Source organism: Temnothorax americanus, unplaced genomic scaffold (genome assembly GCF_048541705.1).
Source record: "Temnothorax americanus isolate GAGA-0224 unplaced genomic scaffold, ASM4854170v1 Scaffold17, whole genome shotgun sequence".
Lineage (NCBI taxonomy): Eukaryota > Metazoa > Arthropoda > Insecta > Hymenoptera > Formicidae > Temnothorax > Temnothorax americanus.
The window spans coordinates 2478938-2500628 of record NW_027509307.1 but is presented as its reverse complement, the minus strand read 5'-3'; the positions used below and the strand labels follow the sequence as shown (position 1 = coordinate 2500628).

The following is a 21691-nucleotide window of genomic DNA, read 5'->3' as shown; positions in this document are numbered from 1 at the left end:
TCCTCCTCGAGGAGGAACAATTAACCGAATTTGCATTATATCTCTATCGAATTACCAGATCCGTATTATCGATAAAATTGGCAATTTGGGGTAGAGTGTGCGAGATCTAGGATCAGAGAGACGCCTGTTCATTTCACGTCGATATTATTCTCTTCACCCTCTTCCGCTCGAGCAATCATTATGGTTTCTCTATCGCTATTAATATAATATTTATTTATCCGCATATAAAATACAACTTTTTAACACACTTTGCATTATTCTCATTGTATTTCATAATTATTCAATAAATTATACTTTTACAAAAAATCAATTTTTTTTTTACGTGCCAAATTGTGATCAGCTTGATGTGACTGTTCTCTTTTACACATTACTATATCATTAGGTTAATTAAAATTTTATCGATTAAAAAGAAACGATCGACGGAGTGCGGGGAGAGTTTTCAAAGATTGTAAAAAATTATTTCGCGTTTCATGCGTAGGGGCAATTCTACGGGACTGAGTTGGGTCTCGATAACGATAGCCGACAGCACTGACGATGCGAGAGGGACTCTACCGGGGGTGACAGAACGATTGTAGCGTCACCAAGCCGTAGTGGTGTAACTTGACACCCGGGGTATACGCCCCTCTCGCACACGCCGCCGCGCCGCGCCGGACAAGCGCGGCGCTATCGCGGTAGCGAGACACGGTCGTTCGACACCGCGTGCTCGTGCACGCGTGTGTCCGTACGCAGCATGTTAGTCATGGCCAGGCCATTACAGATAATAATGTAAGAGACGCGTATAACGCGACTCTATCGGCGTAACTAGCGTCGCGAAATTATCGCGGCCAGCCTGACCGCGCGGCTTATCGCGGGGCGATTTCTCTCTCTCTCTCGCGATTCTTTCTATACCATTGTTTTCCCGCGCGCGACGGAGCGACGATCGATATCGCCGGTTAATTAGTCACGATTGGTGTCCACGTAAGTTACGATGTGGCCGCGCGGAGATAAAGATCGCTACTCCCGCCACGAACGACAAGTCTTTGCGGTTGGAACGAATGTGAGGAATTAGTTTGAATAATGTAACGCCACCCGAACACGCGGGCGCTTAATGCGAGCAACTGAAACTCACGCATTTGATAGAAAGTACAACGTACGTAAAATATATGGATTAAAATCGTATATATATATGTGTAAAATAATATAATATAGAGGTAACCATGTATAGCATTCGCACACAAAGCATCGTAAGAAACGTACTAACGAGCAAGCGATAACTGGTTTTTCGCAAGCACATAATTTTCCCCAATTTCGCTTCTTTTGTTCGAGCCGGTGCCTATTTGACCATTTACGTGTTCCCGTTGAAGACGCGTGTTCTAGCGACGTAGCCCGGCACATTAGCGATAATGTATGCGCGTAGCTGCAACAAATGCCGCATAAACGGTAGCGCAATCCACGTGGCGGCGTAGGCGCAGAAGGGCACAGATGGTCGCCCCAGGCACTTACCAGTTACCACCCCGGCACGTTGCCCCCTCCGGTCAAAGGGATCTAAGGGCCTTGGCTGGCCACTAACCGTATTTATTCACGGGGGTGGTTGTGAATTTACCGAGCTACTGGTGGATAAGTCGTTGCCCTAGCTCCGGGACTGTCTTAGTAGCGCGAACGCTTTTAGTAGTTCGAAGAATGTTAATCGATTAACGAACAGCGACCTATTTGCAACTTTGACAAATTAAAGTCTAATGTGCCTTTTCAAAATCATTTTATTCTAAGATATGATTATCAAAAATTCGTTAAATTTGTCTGAGCTTTAAAATCGTTATCTCCAATTTTAATAAAAGAAATATTAAGAATTGCCGTACTAGTTATTTCATTATTTGTATATATTATCGTATCTCGCTCTTGGCTGTCGAGATATCGAGTGCTTGAGAATTTGGAGGCCGCACAAAGTTGTGACAAAGCTCGTTATTTACTAAGGTAGGACAGCTACGAGAAATACTGAAGGAAATATCTGTATACCGACGGGTCTATCGCGTGCTGTTTAGTCTCACGCGTCTGCCATGTATACGAATGTACGTGAACGCACACGAGTGCAGGGGGCCACCTTCATGGACTAGACGGTACACGCGTACACGCATACACGCGCCAGATCACCGGCAAGTGGTCCGAGCAACAGATAAGTTTGATTTATTTTAATTTCTCACCGGCAACGCGCGCGGGGCTGTTAGTGTGGATTCTCTGCGCTCGGGTGAATTATTGCGAAGTTATTTTCGAGTTCGTATTGATTTACGAGCGGCTTTTGGGAGCATCGTGCGCACTTTATCGTTGTTAAAGGTAGGGCGAATAGGTACGCGGAAATACAAAAGAATTCGTCAAAATTTCATACCGAACTTAATCGAACGTTTTATCGCGGATTATTAACAGATATCCCTTTCCTAATAGGAGATAAATTTATATGCGACCGATCGCGTCGGTGTACCAATTTACTTATCAATAAATCGATTTGTATTTTTAATTTAGCATCCATTTCACTTCTTTCACTTCACGCGCGTAAATCGTTATAAAGTTGTTGTTAACTTGGAGTCATATACAACGCGAGAAGTTACTTATCCGAGCCAGCAAGACCGAAAGCGAGCAGCTCTGAAGGAGGAGGAGGAGGAGGAGGACGATGTGTTAGTTGTATCGTTGTTTGTAACATTAATCATGGAATCACCCCTCGCCCGCGGTCCATGGGTTCGGTCGACGAATGAGGCTGCGTTGCTATCGTTTACTACAGGTTTAGCCGCCGGCCGTGCTCGCGCAACCAAACTTGGCAAGTACTCGATCCGTATACAGTACACGATAAAAATGAACATTCTAGAGATCACATACAGTAGCCCGGTTATACGTTGGCTAGGGAGATGCATCATGCGTTAGCATTTTGATGCAGCATATTTTGGTAAAGTTTTGTCAAACAATAACTTCCACATTGCATTTAAAGGATTATAGCTATCGATTCTTATTTGAAGTCTGACGTTTACTTGCGTTATATTACATAAGACTACTAAGGTACCAATAAGATTACAGTCTTGTGAGGAGATTCCTTTTGATGAGGTAATTTATACCTGCTTGTTTGTGGTTGAATCGATTGTGCGCATTCGTATATAGGAGACAGCAGAAGCATCGGATCGCGAATATTATTATGGCTCAACGACTTGGCTATGTCCCTCGCGTATCAGCAACGATTCCGTCAGAATACGATCAATCTCTCAAGAGGTTCTCAGTCCGCGCGTTATGCTCCTGTCGTTGGAAACTTTTCTTCCAATTCCGCGACCTTAATTTCTCTCGCAGTCGGCTTTAGTCGGGCGCCATTTGGCAGGCAAAGTAAGCGGAGAATTAATCGGAACTTAATTACCAGGTTAGGCGGATACTTGTTGCAGTGAAGCGAAGGCGCCTACCAGCGTAGGAGGCGCGTGAGGGTGCCGTAGCGTAATAAGATTCTCTTTAATGGCATTACACGCCTCATTGGGACTTGCCAAGTCCGAAGTTCGCGCGACTTTACGCCGTGTTTGACTTAACCGAAAGTTACAACCTGCCCGCCCAACTTACTGCATGGTCGAGCAAAGTCGAACATCGATTTCAAGCCTCTCGAAGGATTAAGAATTACGGCGAAAATAAGTCATTAAAGTGTCTTTTACTATTACATTTAATTATATCTAATTAATTACTTTTACTAATTACAGACAGAGTTTCAGGAAATTCCTGTAATTATAATCAAGCTTTGTCCATATTTTATAAACTCAATATATTATAATATTTTAATATTATATATTTTTTATAAAAACGTATTAACTTTTTCCAGACTGTTAGATTTTTCTACAAAAATATAATATATGATCTCTTAAATTGTTAAATTATATGTATAATTACTTATGACTACTTTCTAGTGTGACAAATCTTTTTACTCATCATTTTAGTGAGTGCTATCAAAACTTTTTTTGACCTGGGCGATCGACCTCAAAGATAACAAGTCTTTCAGTACCGTCTGTTACATACGGAGAGGAAAATAAAACGAAAATCCCTTTTGGACAATCGGAAAAAGGATGTCGGCGCCCTAATTAATTACACTATCGCATCGGAGCATCTTAGAGCGACCCGCGACGCGACGCCTGCAAGAAGTGGCCGTTTCTTCATCGGTCGGCCATTAATTACGGCGTCACTTGAATTTCCAACGATCGTGCCCACCAAGGAAGGAGATCCATCAACACTCATCTCGACATCGCGATCTTCTAAGCGGCTGTCGGTAGGCGCGAAAAAGCTTTGCACCCTGAGTCTCTTTCGTTAATATAAAAAGACGTTTCGGAGGTAATCCAGGTGTCGAATCGAACAGGAGTACAGTCAGACACCCTGACCCATAAACGAGGATGGGTCTAAACGAGGTCAGCAACCATCCCTGCAATCTTCGTAGGAAGTATATCGAGCTCGGGCAAGAAACATTCGATATATATAATAGCTTAATTTACAATTCCGTGACGCAAAAAAAATTTCATAAAAGATCTCGAAACAAGAACAGAATGGATAAGGACGAAGAAAAACTGAGTATATGAAAGAGGAAAAAACTGGGATAAGTGAAAGGCAAAAGAAGAAATGACAAGTGGAAGATGATGAAAAACGGGGTGCGGAAGAAGAAGATCAGACGCAGAGGAATAGAGAAAGAAAGGCGGAGGGATGTAATGAATACCGGAATCGCGTGCGTCTAAGAAGAAGAAAAAGGCGGAGAAGAAGAAGAAGAAGAAGAATAAGGAGCCAGCAGAAAGAAGCTCAAACGGAAGGAATGCAGACGCTGCCGCCTGCGCGGATGGCAATGATTCGACAATGCGGTTCGCGGGGACGCTTTATATGGAGCGTTGTCCCCGTGGGTGGTCCCCCGTAGGACGTCTCGCCAGGCGTCATCCTGGATTCTCCCGGTTGATCGGCCGCCGCGTTGAGAACCATTGATAGCGAACCTAGAGAAGACGGCGGAGAGTGAGATCAAGCCGAGACGCGCGTTGAATCACTCATCGTGCTTATAGTCGTACTCGCCAGCGCCATCGTTGTCATCGAACGGTGTGCACGAGCTCTTCCAGAGGCCGGCTATTAACTCGCTAGCATGGTACGTCCCGTCGTTTTACAAGATTACATTATCTACTACAACATGTCCAGACCGAATTATTGTCGTTTTATAAGATTATATTATCTACTACAATCTGTCTAGACTGAATTGTTATTGCATATCATATACCGAGCGTGTATTACTTGAAGCATCGCTTTCGTTAATACGTTGTGTTTACCTAGTGTTCTACAGAACGTAGGTTTCTTTTCCAAACTTGTTAATTTTAAACCGATAATTTCACGTAATAATTAACCGATAAAAATTGATAATTCAATAATTGTGATTGACTTAAAAATAACATAAAAATCCAAAGACATCTAAATAGTATCTACAAATATTTTATTATCAAACTTTTGTTATCTGAATTAAGATCCGATTTATATTTAATATTTTTAATCTTCTTTTTTTCTCTTAAATAAACAAATGAAATGCACAAACAATGAATCGTTCTTGCAAGAGAAAGAATCAAAGCGAATATAGTAATAATTATTATGTGATACGAATTGATCCTAAGTCTTTTCATTTTTTCTTGAGAAAGCATAAGCCACCGGTACGGTACGCAGAGGCCCGAAGAAGAAAGAAGGAGAGAACGAAGGAAGAAGGAACGAGAAAAGAAACTCAACGAGCGCTGGCCAAAGCTATTCTCTGAAATCCGGCGATTCTTTCGGGCGTCTTCGGAGATGATATTTGCTCGGATCAATCCATAAGGTCGCCATGGCAACCGGTCAGCCTGGTTTGTCCACCCCACGGCCGAAGTCTGGAAAGCCAGTCGGCCCAACGAATGGGCGAATGTACCCGGGGGTGCGGTACTGATGGCTGGTTGTCCGAGCGAACTTGCGAAGGGCGGACAGTAGGTCCTGGTATACTTTGCCTCTCGCACCGGTAGAACTGTTTTGTTTGCATCGCCAATCCGGAACGTATAAGAAACGTATAAGAAGACCACCGCGGTTTTCCTACATACAATTCTCAATTTTCACGCAGTATTTGCATATGAACCACAAAATCCTGGCACGGACAACATATTCATGAGGTTTACCCACGAAACTGTCCATGCACGCATTCCCTTTTCTTGCACGGTCAACCTTTGCTCCATTCCTCGTTCGGAAAACCATAGATTTGCATCTCTTGGCGTGATTTTGTTTGTATCAAAAAAGAATTTAAAATTCGAAATAAAATATTTCCAAATTCCTAGCATATCTCCTCTTTTCGAATAATATATCGATACGTTGTGTGTAATATTGATTTCTTCCAAATGCGCGTGAAAATACTAAGATCGACGGGAAGCAAGTGGCTCGCTCCTTTCCAAAGCTTCTCGAATTTCGTGTAAAGTAACGGCTTCTGGCTCTTGTCAAAATGAAATTAGGCGACGCAGGCGTTCGGGAGAAGCGGGAAGCGCTCCACGAGACGCGCGACGACAGATGCGACAGGCTATCTTCCGCACCTATCGTTTGTGAGAATATCCGCAAGTATTCTACATGCAAATTTATAGAGATCCTTCGGACACCGGCGCTTCGAAGGGAAATGTATTCCCGGAGGAGCGGAGACACCAGGACTAAGAGCGCTTCCTTGTACTGTCACTCCGCTCCGTTCGAATCAATCGCATAAATCTCGACGCCTCGATCGTCCCATTCGGTAACACAGTCGGACGCCCACGAAAAATTTTCTCCGTCCCGCCTTCCGTACGCCGCGCCGGCGAAATGATACCGTTCTAGTTTTGTCATTCTGTATCTGAAAGCGCGAGAAGTTCGACGCAAAAGAAAAATGATAGATAAATTATCTGGTGAAAGTATTTTTAAAATATGCTTGAATAAGCATATCTTTCCCAAAGGTATAAACAAATCCTATAAAATGCGAGCCCACTTATAGAATGTTAGAAATACTAATATAGGAAAAAATATATCGATTTTGAGAAGATAAATATCAAAATACAATATTTTGTTGTTACGTTAAATTTTTTATGTAATATTCATAACTTTCTAAAAAGAAGCTATATATATTAATATAAAAAATAATATTAATCAGCAACAGGATGTTCATATTATTAATATCCGAAATAAATTTTTGAGATTCGCTTAAAAAGTGATTCGGTAATTGGCATCTTGATTGATTTACGGAGTGAGCGTTATGAATTCGTTGTTATACTCTCGTTGCAATGGTACATCGAGTATGAAACATCACTACGTGATAAATCGACGGCAGACGGCAGGTGATCTGGAAAAAAGTTTTCGAGGCCGTCTGGAAGATTCCAACGATTCAAAGTCCCGCGATATACGTTCCACCGCGACAATCGTGCCTACTATTTTCATCGCGCCGTGTTAGGGGATGGCAGGCGCTCGCGATTCCAACGAGATAGAGCAGTGGATCATCATTAACCAGATGGGCGCAAAACCGCGGACGTCTGATTGACAGGCTCGCAAAGACTTCCCGTTTTTCCTAAACCCGCCGTTTAGTTCCCGGTACGACAGGACCCCTCCGCATTGCCGAAGAGCGATACACAACGGCCGATGAGGAAATGGTAGAGAAGCGAGAGAGGGGGGGAGGGGTAACGACAGGCGAGGACAGGGCGAGGACAGGACGCTCCAGGTAGGAGAAAGGGTTCTCGCTGGTTCTTCGGGGTCTGACGGATAACCGAGAGGCGCCAAGCTATGCGAACTATTTGGCTTTTGTGTCAAGCTACCTGCTCGTATACATCGATGCAGCTTCTGCGAGCTGCGATCTATACGAAAGCAAAGAAGTGCGTGCGCGCGCGCGCAAAACGTACGAGGTATGCGATGTCTGTGTGCTACCGATAAACCGAGTCGAATTCCAAGGTGTCAATCCACTATTCCGTTGTGTTTTCCACGTACGACTTTAAGATTCTTTCTCCTCTGCACTCAGACTATTTCGTAAAGAAGAAAATATAATTTTCTTTTTTTTTGCGAACACTGCCTTCTAAAATATTTATTAATCAAATAATGGGAAAAGGTCTTGATTTCTGCGGAAAGCTAGGCAAGAGGGTCTAACACGAATTGATGCGGTCACAAGACTGAGAAGCTTTGTAATCGTTTACCCGCAGATCCCTTACAGCGGTCGCACGCAAGTCACCTACTGATCGATGCTGAGGTTATAGTATAAACCGAGAGATTCTTCCCTCTACTTATGTATACGTATAATGCAAATTCAATTCATTTAATCTGCACGAGCGAAAATTTCTTATTTTACAATATTATTTTACATCTTCAATATATACTTAATTTTCCTATTCTTTAAATAATATTTTTAATTAATGTGTAATAATCAATTTGTATGATTCTTACTTTTTCATCAAAGAATAAAGAACTAATCGAAAATAAAACATACTTCAAGAAGATTATAAGCTTCTATGTACAACAGAATATACCTAACTGTTATTTAAATACCGTATATGGAAAAAGTATATTGTAATTTTGTGAATTATAATATAATATAATTATAAATAAATAATATAAATTTTCACATCAGTGATGGTTACGCAAACTGTAGAATTGAAACAATAAAATGGCACTCTTTACTTTATTGCCTCGCGCACGATCATGCCCACAGCAATCCGGGTATTGGTACGTGCCCGATGTTTAGAGGCTCTAGAAAGTAATTGAGTGGCCACGCGACTCTTCAAGTGGCCTCCCCTACCCACATCGTGCACTGGGTCCCTTCTAGTTCGCTTTCGTTGTTGGTAACCACCTGTTCTGAGTGGAGAACCTGGCTCCCTTTCTCACTCATTTTTCTCACTCACGCACACGCGCGCGCGCGCGGCAAAAAAAAGGAAAAAGAAAACACGCACCACTACCATATCGCTCTAAATTTGCGTCGTGCGATTCGTCGAGGGATTGACATACGGCCGATGGGCGCCACCGTTTTTAAACCCCCCTCGAAAGGACCCATCCGCTGCCATTGATCGCCGTCGCCGACGTTGTCATTCTACGACCCCGTGTATGCGGATGCGCCCCTCGGATCTGTTTGCTCACGTCCTTCATCGAGACAAACGAGTCCTTCTTTGCGCTCGTGCAATTCTCTCGCTGAATCGTAACCCATTAATGATGGTGTTATGATTATTACTTATCTACCCATTGTTCTGTAATTTTATTTGAACGGGAAATAAAAGCCTTCAACGCGTTATTTTGTCTGTTCAATATATTAGTGTTAATGTTGTAAAATTAGGATTAATTTGTATAAAGTAAGCGTAGCGACATGGATGGTTTCGGATTAAAAAAAATTGAAGTAAAGAGCGCTCTTTAGACAAAGTGCCGTAAACTCTGGCCAAGAATAATAGGAGAAAGAAGAAGATAAGAGAACAGAGATCGATTTCGTAAGACACCGAAGAGCGCTGAGCGAGAGAGATCGTGGGAGGGAGAGAATGCAGAGGACCGAATGCCATTTAGAGTCATCCACCGTGTCTCAATCTAGAGGCACCCTTCCAACCATCGGCGAGCCGTGACGGTTGGCATCTGTTCCGCGGGCCGAGACCCCAACGAGGCTGGTAGAAGCAACGTCGGTGGAAGCGTATAATGCCGCATTGGTGCCGCTACAAAATGCCAAGGGTCTACCAACATGACGCCTAGACGATGCACCATCAAAAACGAGTTCGCGCAAATCGAGCCACAGGCCGTTTCTCGAACGGTTTCATCCTCCAATCGGCTGGAAATAATCGTCTCACATGTGGAGAATCACGGAAAGCGTTAAGTGATTCTAACGTCAAATTGCATTAAGCTAATAAATTTTTGAGTCATTTAATTCTGCAACTTTGTTTTCTTTTTTAATCTAGAAAAACGAAATTATAACTATCCCTAATATTCCAAAAATAAAATTATAAGGTCGATTTAATTTAAAAAAGCTGATGTAATATTAAGTTGATGGAAAAAAAACACTAACTCATTTTCATGATTTGGCCAAAGAATAAAATACGTTTAGAAGAATTGTGATAGTCTGACTTAAATACAAATTAAAATGCACGGGTACGTGGCTTGATTCATTTGGTATAGAAGCCGGAAAGAGAAGACGAAATAAGCTCGGCTTTGTCGACGAGCAAGTAGATGGAAGACCGCTCGTGGAAGAGAGCGAGAGAGAGAATATTTCTATCTTTCCGGAAGGTAGATCGATGGCGATTTTTCACTCACTTAACTCGGCGCGCATCAATATGCATTAAGCTGATCGGTTCTCCCTATTGGCTTCTTCTCCTCCGGAGTAAAAGAGACGGGATTCCGTGGCGGTGAGAGGAGGGAGTTAGAACGAAAGAGCGCCGTGAAGACGCTAGCTGGATACGCTCCGCGCTTTTTCGCCCTTCCATTTTACCCCTTTCCTCGGCAATGTAAGGAGAGAATAGCAGACGCTGTGCGGGAAGCTGTTAAGATATTCTTCGAAAATAAGGATACCGTATCGGGGTAATTCTCGGCAGGTGGAATAACCGTAAGAGAATCGAGCCGAAGTCCGGGAGTACGGCAGAGATTTCGTGGCGTCACGAGACTCCAGGGTACATTTTGGTATCTGACTAGGCTCTCGCATCGCCACGGCGTAGCTGCACTTATTACTTTTTGTACAGACGGGGTAGGCCAATCAGCGTCCACTTGCTCGACGACTTTTGGAAAGTCTTCGAGATCTTCTCATTGTACGCGACGCGTCCTACTTTTACAGCCACGAGCTTTGTTTCAATTCTGTGCTTAATATTAAGCTGTTCTGTTTATACGTTTTTGGAATAAAATAATATTGATTGTGACAGATTTTTATCAAATAGCACTATTTAAATAAATGTTTTAATGACATAAATATAAAAAATTTAAGTTAGTACAAATGTGTCTACAATTGTCAACAAAGCAAAAAAATAAAAGTTGTTAGAAAATCTTGTTATTGATAAATTAATAGAAAGATGCAGTTAATCAAATTTTATTGATTCTCATTGAATATATTGTTATTCGTATGTAATAATTTTTTCCCATTTTGAAAGCTTTCGGAAAACTCGAGAAATGTAATGTTCAAAGAATTTCGCAGTTGTTTACACACTAATCATTAGTTATGCTGGAAAATCTATTTAGCGAGGCTGGCGATAAGAGGAAAATATCGGAATCAGAGTGCAAATGATTTTCCTGGGCAGGGTAGTACGAAAAATGTACCAAATAGTATACTCAAACAATTCCAGAACCGATTCCGTTGATACATAATGGATTGACGGGGTTAACTTAGCATAAGTTTTCCATTAGCTGACTGAATAGATCGAAAAATCGATAATATCCAATTATAGATTCCAGATGTATATCGCGATTGGAACGAGTATTTTAGGCGTATTCTAACCATTGCGGTTGGCCAGAAATCCTCCCTATATCTCGTATATTCGTTTAACGGCGTTAGAGAGATATATATATATACTTCTAAGTTTTTCGTGAATCTACTAATTGGACGAATTTATGACTTTACATTGCAGCCAAGCTGCTTTTAGCTCCGGAATATTCTCTTTTTCCTCTTCATAATAAAAAACGTTTACGATTTCTATATTTCGTAGAAGATAAAATTTCCCACTAAGCAGATATTAATAAAATTTTATATACTTATGCAAATCATCAAAAAAAACTTTATAAAATTGATTTTTAGTTTCTGTTTCAGTTTAAAAAAAACTACTTGCCGTTGTTTATTGTTGTTCAGCCAATTCTTTAAACGATTCGCCGAAAAATAATTAGTAGAGCAAATACCGGGATATTTAATCGCCGATTTCGCGCTCGAACGATCAGCCGTTTTCGTTTTAATACAGAAGCGTGCACGCGCACTCTCGTCCATTTATTTTAGGGGTATGTCGAGAACGGAGGGTGTGATACCCCGCCAACTATAGAGACCCATATGCTCGGCAAGAGAGAGAGAGAGAGAAAGAGAAAGATAAGGACAGACAGAAAGAAAGAATGTACCCGTACGTTACTACTTAATATGTTTTGATTTCCCTAATAGTCACGTCACAAAAAAAAATGTTCTTCCGAGATTAATCGAACCAAAAATGCTTGATGCAATTTAATTTCACTTGATTATTAAAATATTTTAATTAGTTTACAAAAATCGATTTAATTATATAAAATTTATTTTATTGCGAGATAATGTTAAACTTAACATTGCAAATGAGTTTATCGACAAAGCGATAGCGCTGTACTATACTGATACAAAAAGTAATTTCGCGATATAAACTGAAGACTTTTGGTGTACAGTCGATTGCGTGGAAAAATTGAAAAAGCAAAAACAGTTATTCTCTAGTTAACAATGATAATCGGATGAGATTTCCCACTAGAACGCTTGGCTCGTGCAATGAATAGACGGTCCTATGCATCGCGTCGCGTCGTTCGCTTAATAAGTTAATAAGTTTTCCTTATCAATGTGTGTCATCTACGGTGGATAGTCGAAACCTGTTATTATCGGTGCTATCTTTGTCGATCGTTCCCGATTATTTGTGTGAAAAGTCGCCCCCAATACACGCGCGTACTTGTTACGTAAAGCAGAATCAATGCTGATCTGACATATGTTGCCCGTTCGCCGCGCTTTCACCTGATTAGGTCCTATCAGACCACCAAACCATTTCCGGTCGCTTGTTACGCATAACCGGTATTTTGCAGAGTGTTGCTCTTGAAAAGTGTAAACATCATGCAGCAATTATCCTGTTGATCATGAGTAGAAAAACAAATGTACCGATTTTTAGATTCAGCTGTTTTCCATAACGCGGCTGATACATATGTGCATAAATAAAATATTTTATTATACTTTAATATATATATGCATTATAATATCGGTATAAACGTTTAATAAAAAGAAATTAAAAATCCTGCTATTTCCTGCCATCGTACCGCGACGCGATCGTCCAAAACGTTCGTCAACGAGTGTCAACTTTTGCTGTAAACAAAAGTAAAGAGGTACAAAATGAACTGGCAAAACACGGAGAAACGAACAATTACGGTTGAATAAAATATCGCGATATTCGCGTAGAAAGACTTTTCAGCGAGCGCATAGAAAACGGCATGACCGGCCTTGATATCGAATCCATATTGATGGAGATTCGCTGCAAGGGTGTGAGACAACGTGCCGCGATTCGACCAGATTTGCATGCATTAACGCCACAAGCGAGACTGATTGACAATCCGTATGTCATTGTGACGTCAGTCAAATCGCCCGAGCGTCCTCCATCAATCGCAATCAATTAAGGTAACGATTGATTGTTACGCGTTTGGACTCGGAGAAGAGAATATTGCGTGAGCCGGTATTTATGTGGAGCATAAACGGAAAACGTTGCGCAAGCTACAGCGCAGTGGGAGTGAAAAATGTGTTTAATGCTTGGCATCATTTATTCAAATCATTTCATACTAATTTTCTCCCTCTTTAATTCCAAATTTCAGCAAAAAGACATTTATTTAATTATAAAACTTGGCATTTGAATGTCGAAATGTTATCGACTTATTTCGATATAAAATTTCGTGTTTAAATAATTTCAAAAGTTTATCATAAATTTTGTCTTTTATACTTCTTTTTGTAATCTTTATGCACTTTTTTATTTACAAGTAAAATAATATTCACAAATTTCGCGTTTATATATTTCCAATTTTTTATCAAATTTAATTTTTATATGGACATTTATATTTTCCTCGCTCAGGAAGTTTCGCTAAGAAAATTTATGTTTATAACAACACTGAATATTAATTTTTCAAAATCATTTTCGAACCTTTGAGGCCTCGATTGAACGTTTAACGTAGCGCTTCGACGTTTGAGCGATTAGAACGATCCGAAATCTGCTTGGCTCAGGCCTGGCCACGGGCGGATTAACTTTTATCGCGGCGCTGACCGGGCCTCGCAGTATTTTTTTACCGTGCGAAATTTCGCCGTTGCGTCTCCCCTCGGAGAGGCCGCGCGTAGGCACGGGGGAAGCGAAACGATCGTCGTCGCTCGGGATCCGAAATGGAATCCATCAAATTGACGGAAGGAATGGCAGAGAGGTGCGTCACGGTACTGAGGGTCATCGCGCGACTGGTATGAACGCGCGTGAAGAAGAGGATGAGAGGAAGCGACGCAGGAGGAAAAGCGCCGCGCCGTTGCAGCGCGCAAAGGGCGCACACGAGGGCTATGATCGATGCCCCAAAATTAAGGGCTTGCCCACTGAGCGAAATAAAGTTAGCCAATCGCGCCGGCGACCGGCCTATTCGAACGTTATTGGCTGTAGCAGCGCTCGGGGTGCGTTGTTCGTCGCACACCGACCCGATGCCCGATTTTTTCTCGCGTTTCCAGCACCCTCATCCTTTTCCTGTTTTCGGGAGAGGGATAGGGAGGGAGGGAGGGAGGGAGGGGGAGGGAGAGCTTCTAGATACCGGCAATTGGAGAAAGAGAGTGACACCGGAACGCGTGGGCGGAGGAGGCAATGGAGGTGGGTGGATTTTCGTAATTATGAAACGCCGTTAGCCCCCGGGGATCCGTCAGTCGGCGGGGAAGCCCGTGGCGCTGGCCGGCCACGACAATGCCATTTTAATTATGCATGTTAATTGGTTTCCGAGTCCAGCGTAATACCAGCTTCTCTAGGACTGTTCTCGCAATCCGCCTATCGTCGATCGATGCCATCACGCGTCGATCGATCGACGGACCGATTATATCAAACTGCTATTCCGCGTATAGAAGGGAGTTAAAACCTCTGCAACTTTTATGAATCTGCATCTGTATTTGTCGAGATTGACAGAATATATGCGTGGTACCGAAACATTTTGTAATTTCCCAAATTAAATTAAATATCGCGTAATAAAAAATTGAAGCTAAGAAAGAGATGTGTGTAATTTTTTGTGAAAATTCTAGCATAAAATAAAACAAATTATTGCAATGAATTAAAAGTAAAAGATTTGGATAATTCATCTCCACAAATCTCTGATAATAAATATAATATACGTCAAACGTATAAGCGCATAATTAATGCTACGAGTGCTAACATTGGTATTAGCAACGAAAATTACGATCGGATATTGCGTAGAAAGTGGCGAGAAGGGATGACAAAATGATCACGCTTAGGAATACAAACGCTTTGTTTTTCCCTTCAGTCAGGTATACCAAATTGATGGAGGGCGCGTTGTACTTTCTGCACAGCTGAGTGAGCATGTCACAATCGACCAGGACCGCCTCAATCAAAGTGGCATTGATACCCTTCGCTTACTCTCTCGATCAGCCTCTCGCGTTCTCCATTGTGGTTTTGTGCGAGACTGATAATCTATTAGCCTTCCAATATATATATATATTTCCTATGAGCCATATATATAGACACAGACCTATATATTGAGAAGGAAATATCTTGTGAATATACGCATTTATGTTTGTTTGCAAGAATATGAGAATAAAAATTAGTAATAAACAGAAAGACGTGCATGACATTTTGAATCTTAAATTATACAATATCTTATGTAGCTAAATTTAGCGACTAAATTAACGCATAATTATGCAACAGTGTACGATTAATGTGTCATAAATAATCAATGTTGATGTTGCATAAAGCAAGACTATTCTGATTAGTAAATGCATGGTAAAGACGGTTATATAGCAAAGATTTAATCCTGTAATTTTGCGGAAGTCACCCATTTATTTTACTCCCGTTACGATCCACCGCGTCTACGGAACGAACTCGAGGGTGGCGTTCATCACGACACGCGACCGCTTCGCGGTTGCATTCACGTACAACGCCGTTGTTACGAGTGCGTGCGTGCCGTGTGCCGAACGAGCATTTTCGAGATTAATTCTTCTATCGTCTCACCGATCAGCCCAACCTACGAGATTGCATAATCTTTACAGGAGAAGGTAGTTATTAGTCTTTCAACTCCGGCAATATGCAGTTTATCATTGTGGCCGCATCAATATGATCCGACATTAATATTGCGCTGATATCACGAGAGCATTATTAACATCGTTAATTTATTTCACCCCGAGATTCTGAAAAAAAAACTTGCAGCCATATTTTAAAGATCGCCAAGATTAAGTTTAGAATATCTTCTTACAATTCACGTTCAGAGTTACGGTGCAATTTGACCCATTTTGCCATCAAGTTACTTTCGACCATCGGCAAATAAAACACGACTGTCACACGGCGTCGGGGTTAAACCCAACAGGTGCAGACGTCGAGAGAGACTCGAAGGCGCAGAAAAATAGTTACGCGCGAGCCTACCAGGCTTTGCCTGTCAGCGACGTGTAACACATATCCCTTCGAATACGGATGAAAGCTCGAAGCCGCCGCCAGGCCGTATCGAAGCCCGAGGGTTGAGCACCTCTGAGCGCAAGATGTCCTCCTGAAGACTATCTCGGCCTGGGTCCCGCGGGAAACCTCTTCCTTCCTGCCGTTCCTATCTCAGGATACTCTATAGCCTATTCAGATACCAGGCTCACCCTGCTACACCCCCGTGTTAGCCACGCCACGGAATAGAGACCGAGCGAGTGCGGAGGGAAGAAGAGAGAGCGAGCGAGTAGGTGTATACGGTGTAGGGGAGTCTATGTTACCATGGACGAGCAGCACCGTGTACAAGGTGGAAGGCGTATAAGTACGTCCTAGTATTCGAGTACTCTTCTACCCGTCTATCCCGCCGCACCTCGTAGAAAACGTATTTTGCAAGCCTAAATGTTCTAGGAAGCCAAGTCGCGACGGTGGAAAAAGCTCTATCTCATAGGTGGGTCCTTCGAGAAGGACTTATCTGGACCTTTATTTGGCTAGATCGTTGAAAACGACGATAGCACCGGACGAGCCGGCTGATAGAGGCGGGTTCTACGAAATCGACGCCTCTGTCGTTACGTTCGCCGTTGTCAAGTCGAGATTCCATCGTGTGCGCGCCTCGATATCGCGTAACGCGCTCGTTACGCAACGCACGCGAGATAAATTCGCGCGTTTAAGCAGATCATGGCCGCCGCGATATACCGGCACGTTCGTTCCGCAAAAGTTAGATAACGGTTAGATTCCACTCACCGGTCGATGATGACAGGATCACTGGGCGTTTCGTTCCTGTTGCCGCAGCTCTTCTTATCGCAGCATCGGCTGTAAACACACAGAGCATTTCATCTGATTACACATTTTTCCTGCGGCAAAATTTATCCTTATAAAAAAAAAGACCCCGAATAAGAGCTCTCGCGCGGTGTTAGAAGTTTTAAGTCTAAAATCGGCCTGAAAAGTATCGAAACCCATGGGATTCGGGAAGTAGGCAGCGAAAACTAGTGGTAGTACGTTCCCGGTTCCCAAAGTCCCATGGGTCACAATGAGTCAGCTACCCCCGAAGAACGACTACATCCCCATACGCCTCGTTACGTTTATGCCACAAGGGTAGCAGAGAAGAGGGACACTTTTCTAAACGCAAATAACATAAGTCGAAGTGTATAAAATAGCTTTATATTATGAAAAATATCAGTAAAAATTTGCTCGTAAATTAACTCAGAAATAATTATGCACGCAAACGAAGACACGATATGAGAAACATGTACCTGCACATGACTTCATGCGTTAGAAGAACACGGCACATTTCCGGATTCTTGTCTTGTCCCTCATACATGATTGCCTGTAACAGAAAAGTTGATATTAAATCATTAATATGGTTCTTTGCTATATCAATAAATAACTGTTAAAATAATCCGTAAATAACTTGTAAGATTCTTACATATATATAGATAATTGACGCGATATTACGAGAACTTATTATCTAATTTATCTCTTGCTAACTTTGAATTGGTCGTAAAAACAACTATTGCCATTTACGCAATTATTTATTTAAATTTCTCGCAATATCGCGTCACAATTCTGCTTCTTATATGTATATATACTTTCTATATGTACATTGTATGTACATATCGAAAAACTTCTTTCGGTAACAGATTTTATTTGGAAGAAAAAAGTGCTAATTAGCGCGGACGCGGACGACGTGAGAGTAATTCAGTTCGACAGATAATTCAACCATCGATGGGAAATATGTAACGTATTAAGCAAGCTCGTATGTGGATGCGAGTTGAGAAGGGGCTACTTTCCCCGCAGGACTACTAAGCCATGGGCGGCGCAGGCAAATCCGTTAAGCCTCCTTCACGACCACGCGATTGATTTTTATTTAATGACAACACGTCGTTATCCTGTATTCGTGCACTTACCGATGGGGACCTTCGCGCGGATTAACCGTAGAATAACAAAGCGCGAACAGATAGGCTTGCTTTGATCTCTCGCGTGTATAGCTCTATAAAACAGAAAAGTAACTCATTTCTCTCAACAAAATGTTGCTCTTATCAAAATCGTTTATATACAAAATTAAATTTGTGTATTATATACATCTTTTCAACGATAAAAAGATATATATGTGTATATATGCGACTTTTACGTTTCATGTAACTTAAAATTTTTCATGTAATTTCGGTAACGATTGCGTCAGTGTTTTGATTTGAGAAATGAGTTATTTCCTCGTTTTGAATGTCTCTTTGCAACGTCCCGATCGAAGCCTTTGATGAAGCGAAACTTCGAGGAACGAACGTATACAATTGCATTGATTGTACGTGCGATTTTTACGCAATTTCGTGGTTTGCACAACAGCCCTGAATCGCTGGAGTTCACGACGAGAAGCGATAAAATGTAAATATTGTGAAATACAGTGTCCCAGGGAATTCGTCGAGTTGACGGCGCACCACCGCCGTGCTTGGCCGGTTAAATGTCGGTGTACGACCGACGGTAATGGTATCAGACACACTTGGGTCGCCGGCGTGTAGGTGCGACTTCCAGAATGGCGTCAAATATTTATGCGGACGAAATAACCGAATTGCAACGTAAACGAACCGCCCGCGCCGTGGCTGTACATATACATCGCAGTGGGTAAATCGGAGAGGGATCCGGAGCGTCGAAACGGAGATGTCAGAATGGAAAATAGGGAGGCAAGAATAAACATGGCGGAAAGGGGAAGATACTCGGGGTATCGCGGATGATGGCAGGGGAAAAGTACATGTTCTTGGGTATAAGAGCAAAGGAAGGAGTCATAGAACGTTACGTGCCGTTCAACTATTACGAGTCTTAATAGTAAGGAGACATGCAAACTTATTTATAGTCGGAATAATTAACATAAGTATGTACTTTGTACATTGTATTAACTTCTGTCGCGAGATAGGGATAACGCTTACTTACACCTAGCCAATTCAGTTTTGTGCAAACTATCGCTTGTTGAATCAAGATTTTCCATTTATAGTTGACAGAACAACGGAAAGCGCGATATACATAACTGTTATAAAGATTCTTTACTGACATTATATCTACATTTTTATTATGTGAGAGCAAAATATTTTCTTTTACCTATGTATAATTTGTCTGTATTAAAATACATAAAATATAGAAAGATGCAAGAAATTATATTGCTCTATCAGCTATTTGAATTTGATAAATAATTATGCATAAAAATAAGATATAACTCTTCTCTGACGCGAATAAATCGGTGAATATGTAAATTCTTATCAACATTTCGTCGTTTGTTTATGTAATATGTAAATATGTAAATGTTAAATAAAATGATTTTTCCAAGCTATACGTTGTATTTGATCAGTTGCAAATTCTTTCATCTTTTAGCATCTTATGAAAATTATATACATAGAGAATTACTTTGATCATTTTTTTTTCGAATTATTACATTAACACAAATGTGAGAGAGACTTTAATAATCCCTTTGTTGCTTTGAAAATAGTTAAAATTAGTCTTTATGTCGAAACATCAAGATTTCTGACGAAATCTAAGCAATCGCCGGATGCAATTATCTTTAGTGTTACGCACATATATAATAATTAGCGGTTAAACACAACGATGGTCAGGTAGGTCGCGTAGAGCGTACGACGTGGCATGCAATATTATTTGCTCAACGATTATTACGTGGGCTATTCCGCGTTTTGTTTATTCTGCGATACGTACGGACAATTTGTAAGCAATTACTTTCATCACATGGTGCTATCTCGAAAAATGATCCGTTTATTTTCGTCATTATCGAGAATACTATCTTCTGGCGGTGTATTCAACAAACATTTGACTGAATAATTGGAAGAAATTATGCGTTAATATTATGATTGATATAGAACGATTCAATTAATATATAAAGTATCAAAATGGACAATTTTCATTGTAGCAACAGTGTCTTAAAGGTCTGAGTCATCACACAATATCATAAGTTTAAATTCATATTGCTACATGCGCTGATCCCAGAAGAGGCTCCACTGTCTTTCTTCCGCTCGTCGGTTCATTGGATATGGCGGTGTTATGTCGTATAGAATGTCTCAAGGGTGAATGGCTGAAGTAGGCGAAGGGTGGTCGGAGGCAACGACATCAAACAGAGGGTCCTGGGGGTGCGACCAGTCAGTATGATCCCCTCGGGGGCCTTTCTTCCGTTGCCTCCTGGTCCCACCAGAAAAATGCTTGGGCCCCCGCCGCAGCTTAATTCCCACGGGAATTACTTACTAAGGACTTATAGCGAAAAGTCCTTCGGAATCTCCGATCATAATCAATTCATATAGCACTATATCGTAAAGTTCAGCATTAAAATAAAAATTTTCAAAGTTGAAATTATATATACCGCAAGAAGGCATTTCTTTATATTGCTATCAGAAGTATAATAACTATGGAAGATTAATTATAGATATTAATCTTTCATGATATCTGTAAAGATATCTGCATTTTTGGAAATGATATAACTATGTGATTTTATCAGTTTCGATAAAATCACATAGTTATATCACCATGTGACTTTTATCAGTCTCACTAATCTAACAATCAGGCAATAATCAAGGCCAGCGAAAATGATATCATTATCGATATATGTATATCTTGTGTTTGCCATAGGATATTATATCGTTTGATATCAACGAACAGACTGATATCGCTCAGTGAAGAAGAACCGGCGTGTACGATAATAAAACCGTAACGTCGTTCTTTCGGTGCCCTCGAAGATGGCAGCGGTACGAGGAGAAAAGCAAGTACCGAAGGGAGCAGATAAATTCGAAGATAGTCATTCAAATCTGCCGTAATGATTTCCATCCTAAATCGATTCCAAAAGTCCCCTGGGAATATCCCCATCTATATCGGCCGGGCAGCCCCCGCAGCCTCCCCGTACATACGCTGAACAACATACATACAACGTTACCCTCGCCCCTAGAAGAATGTCCACCGCCCGAGGGGAACGTCGACCTCTCTTTCTCTCCTTATCTATCTGGGATTAACTTTATCTCGAACTTATTATTTCCTTAATCTATGGTTAAATACTCATATTTCAGTATTAGCTACAGGCATTTTATATTCTAGATCTAGACTGACGTCGGCTCGATTCGATAATTTAAATTGTAGAATCATGAACGCTACATAAAAAAAGACGCAAAAAATCTTAAATAAAAAGATAAAGATAAATGGTTATTGCATAATTCGATCGAACACGCCGCTTTTTGGGTTTCCTCGCGAATACCGACCAGTCGACATTACGGTGAGAAAAACAGCCTGACGGCTGACTATCTCCAACGTCGGATAGAGTTTAAAAAGGTTAGATACAATTTCCTGTTGTTCATTCATTTAGAATAATGGCGCCGCGCGGTTCTCTGCTTGCTCCATACACACGT

General features: G+C 41.4%; 1 protein-coding gene and 1 long non-coding RNA gene across 2 annotated transcripts in view; one reads left to right on the top strand and one right to left on the bottom strand.

The window, feature by feature from the left end:
• Positions 1–21691, bottom strand: part of Kn (EBF transcription factor knot) — a 128018-nt gene that overhangs the window by 34569 nt on the left and 71758 nt on the right. Inside the window, exons 15-16 of the mRNA XM_077403208.1 lie at positions 17564–17637; positions 17055–17123 (exon numbers count right to left, since the gene is read on the bottom strand). Coding sequence (XP_077259334.1) covers positions 17055–17123; positions 17564–17637 — 143 coding nt within the window. The remainder of the gene's footprint in view (positions 1–17054; positions 17124–17563; positions 17638–21691) is intronic.
• On the top strand, positions 1058–6284 carry LOC143895835 (uncharacterized). Its single transcript, XR_013256477.1, has 3 exons — positions 1058–1129; positions 3930–5104; positions 5643–6284. It is a non-coding gene; the product is annotated as an uncharacterized LOC143895835 (long non-coding RNA).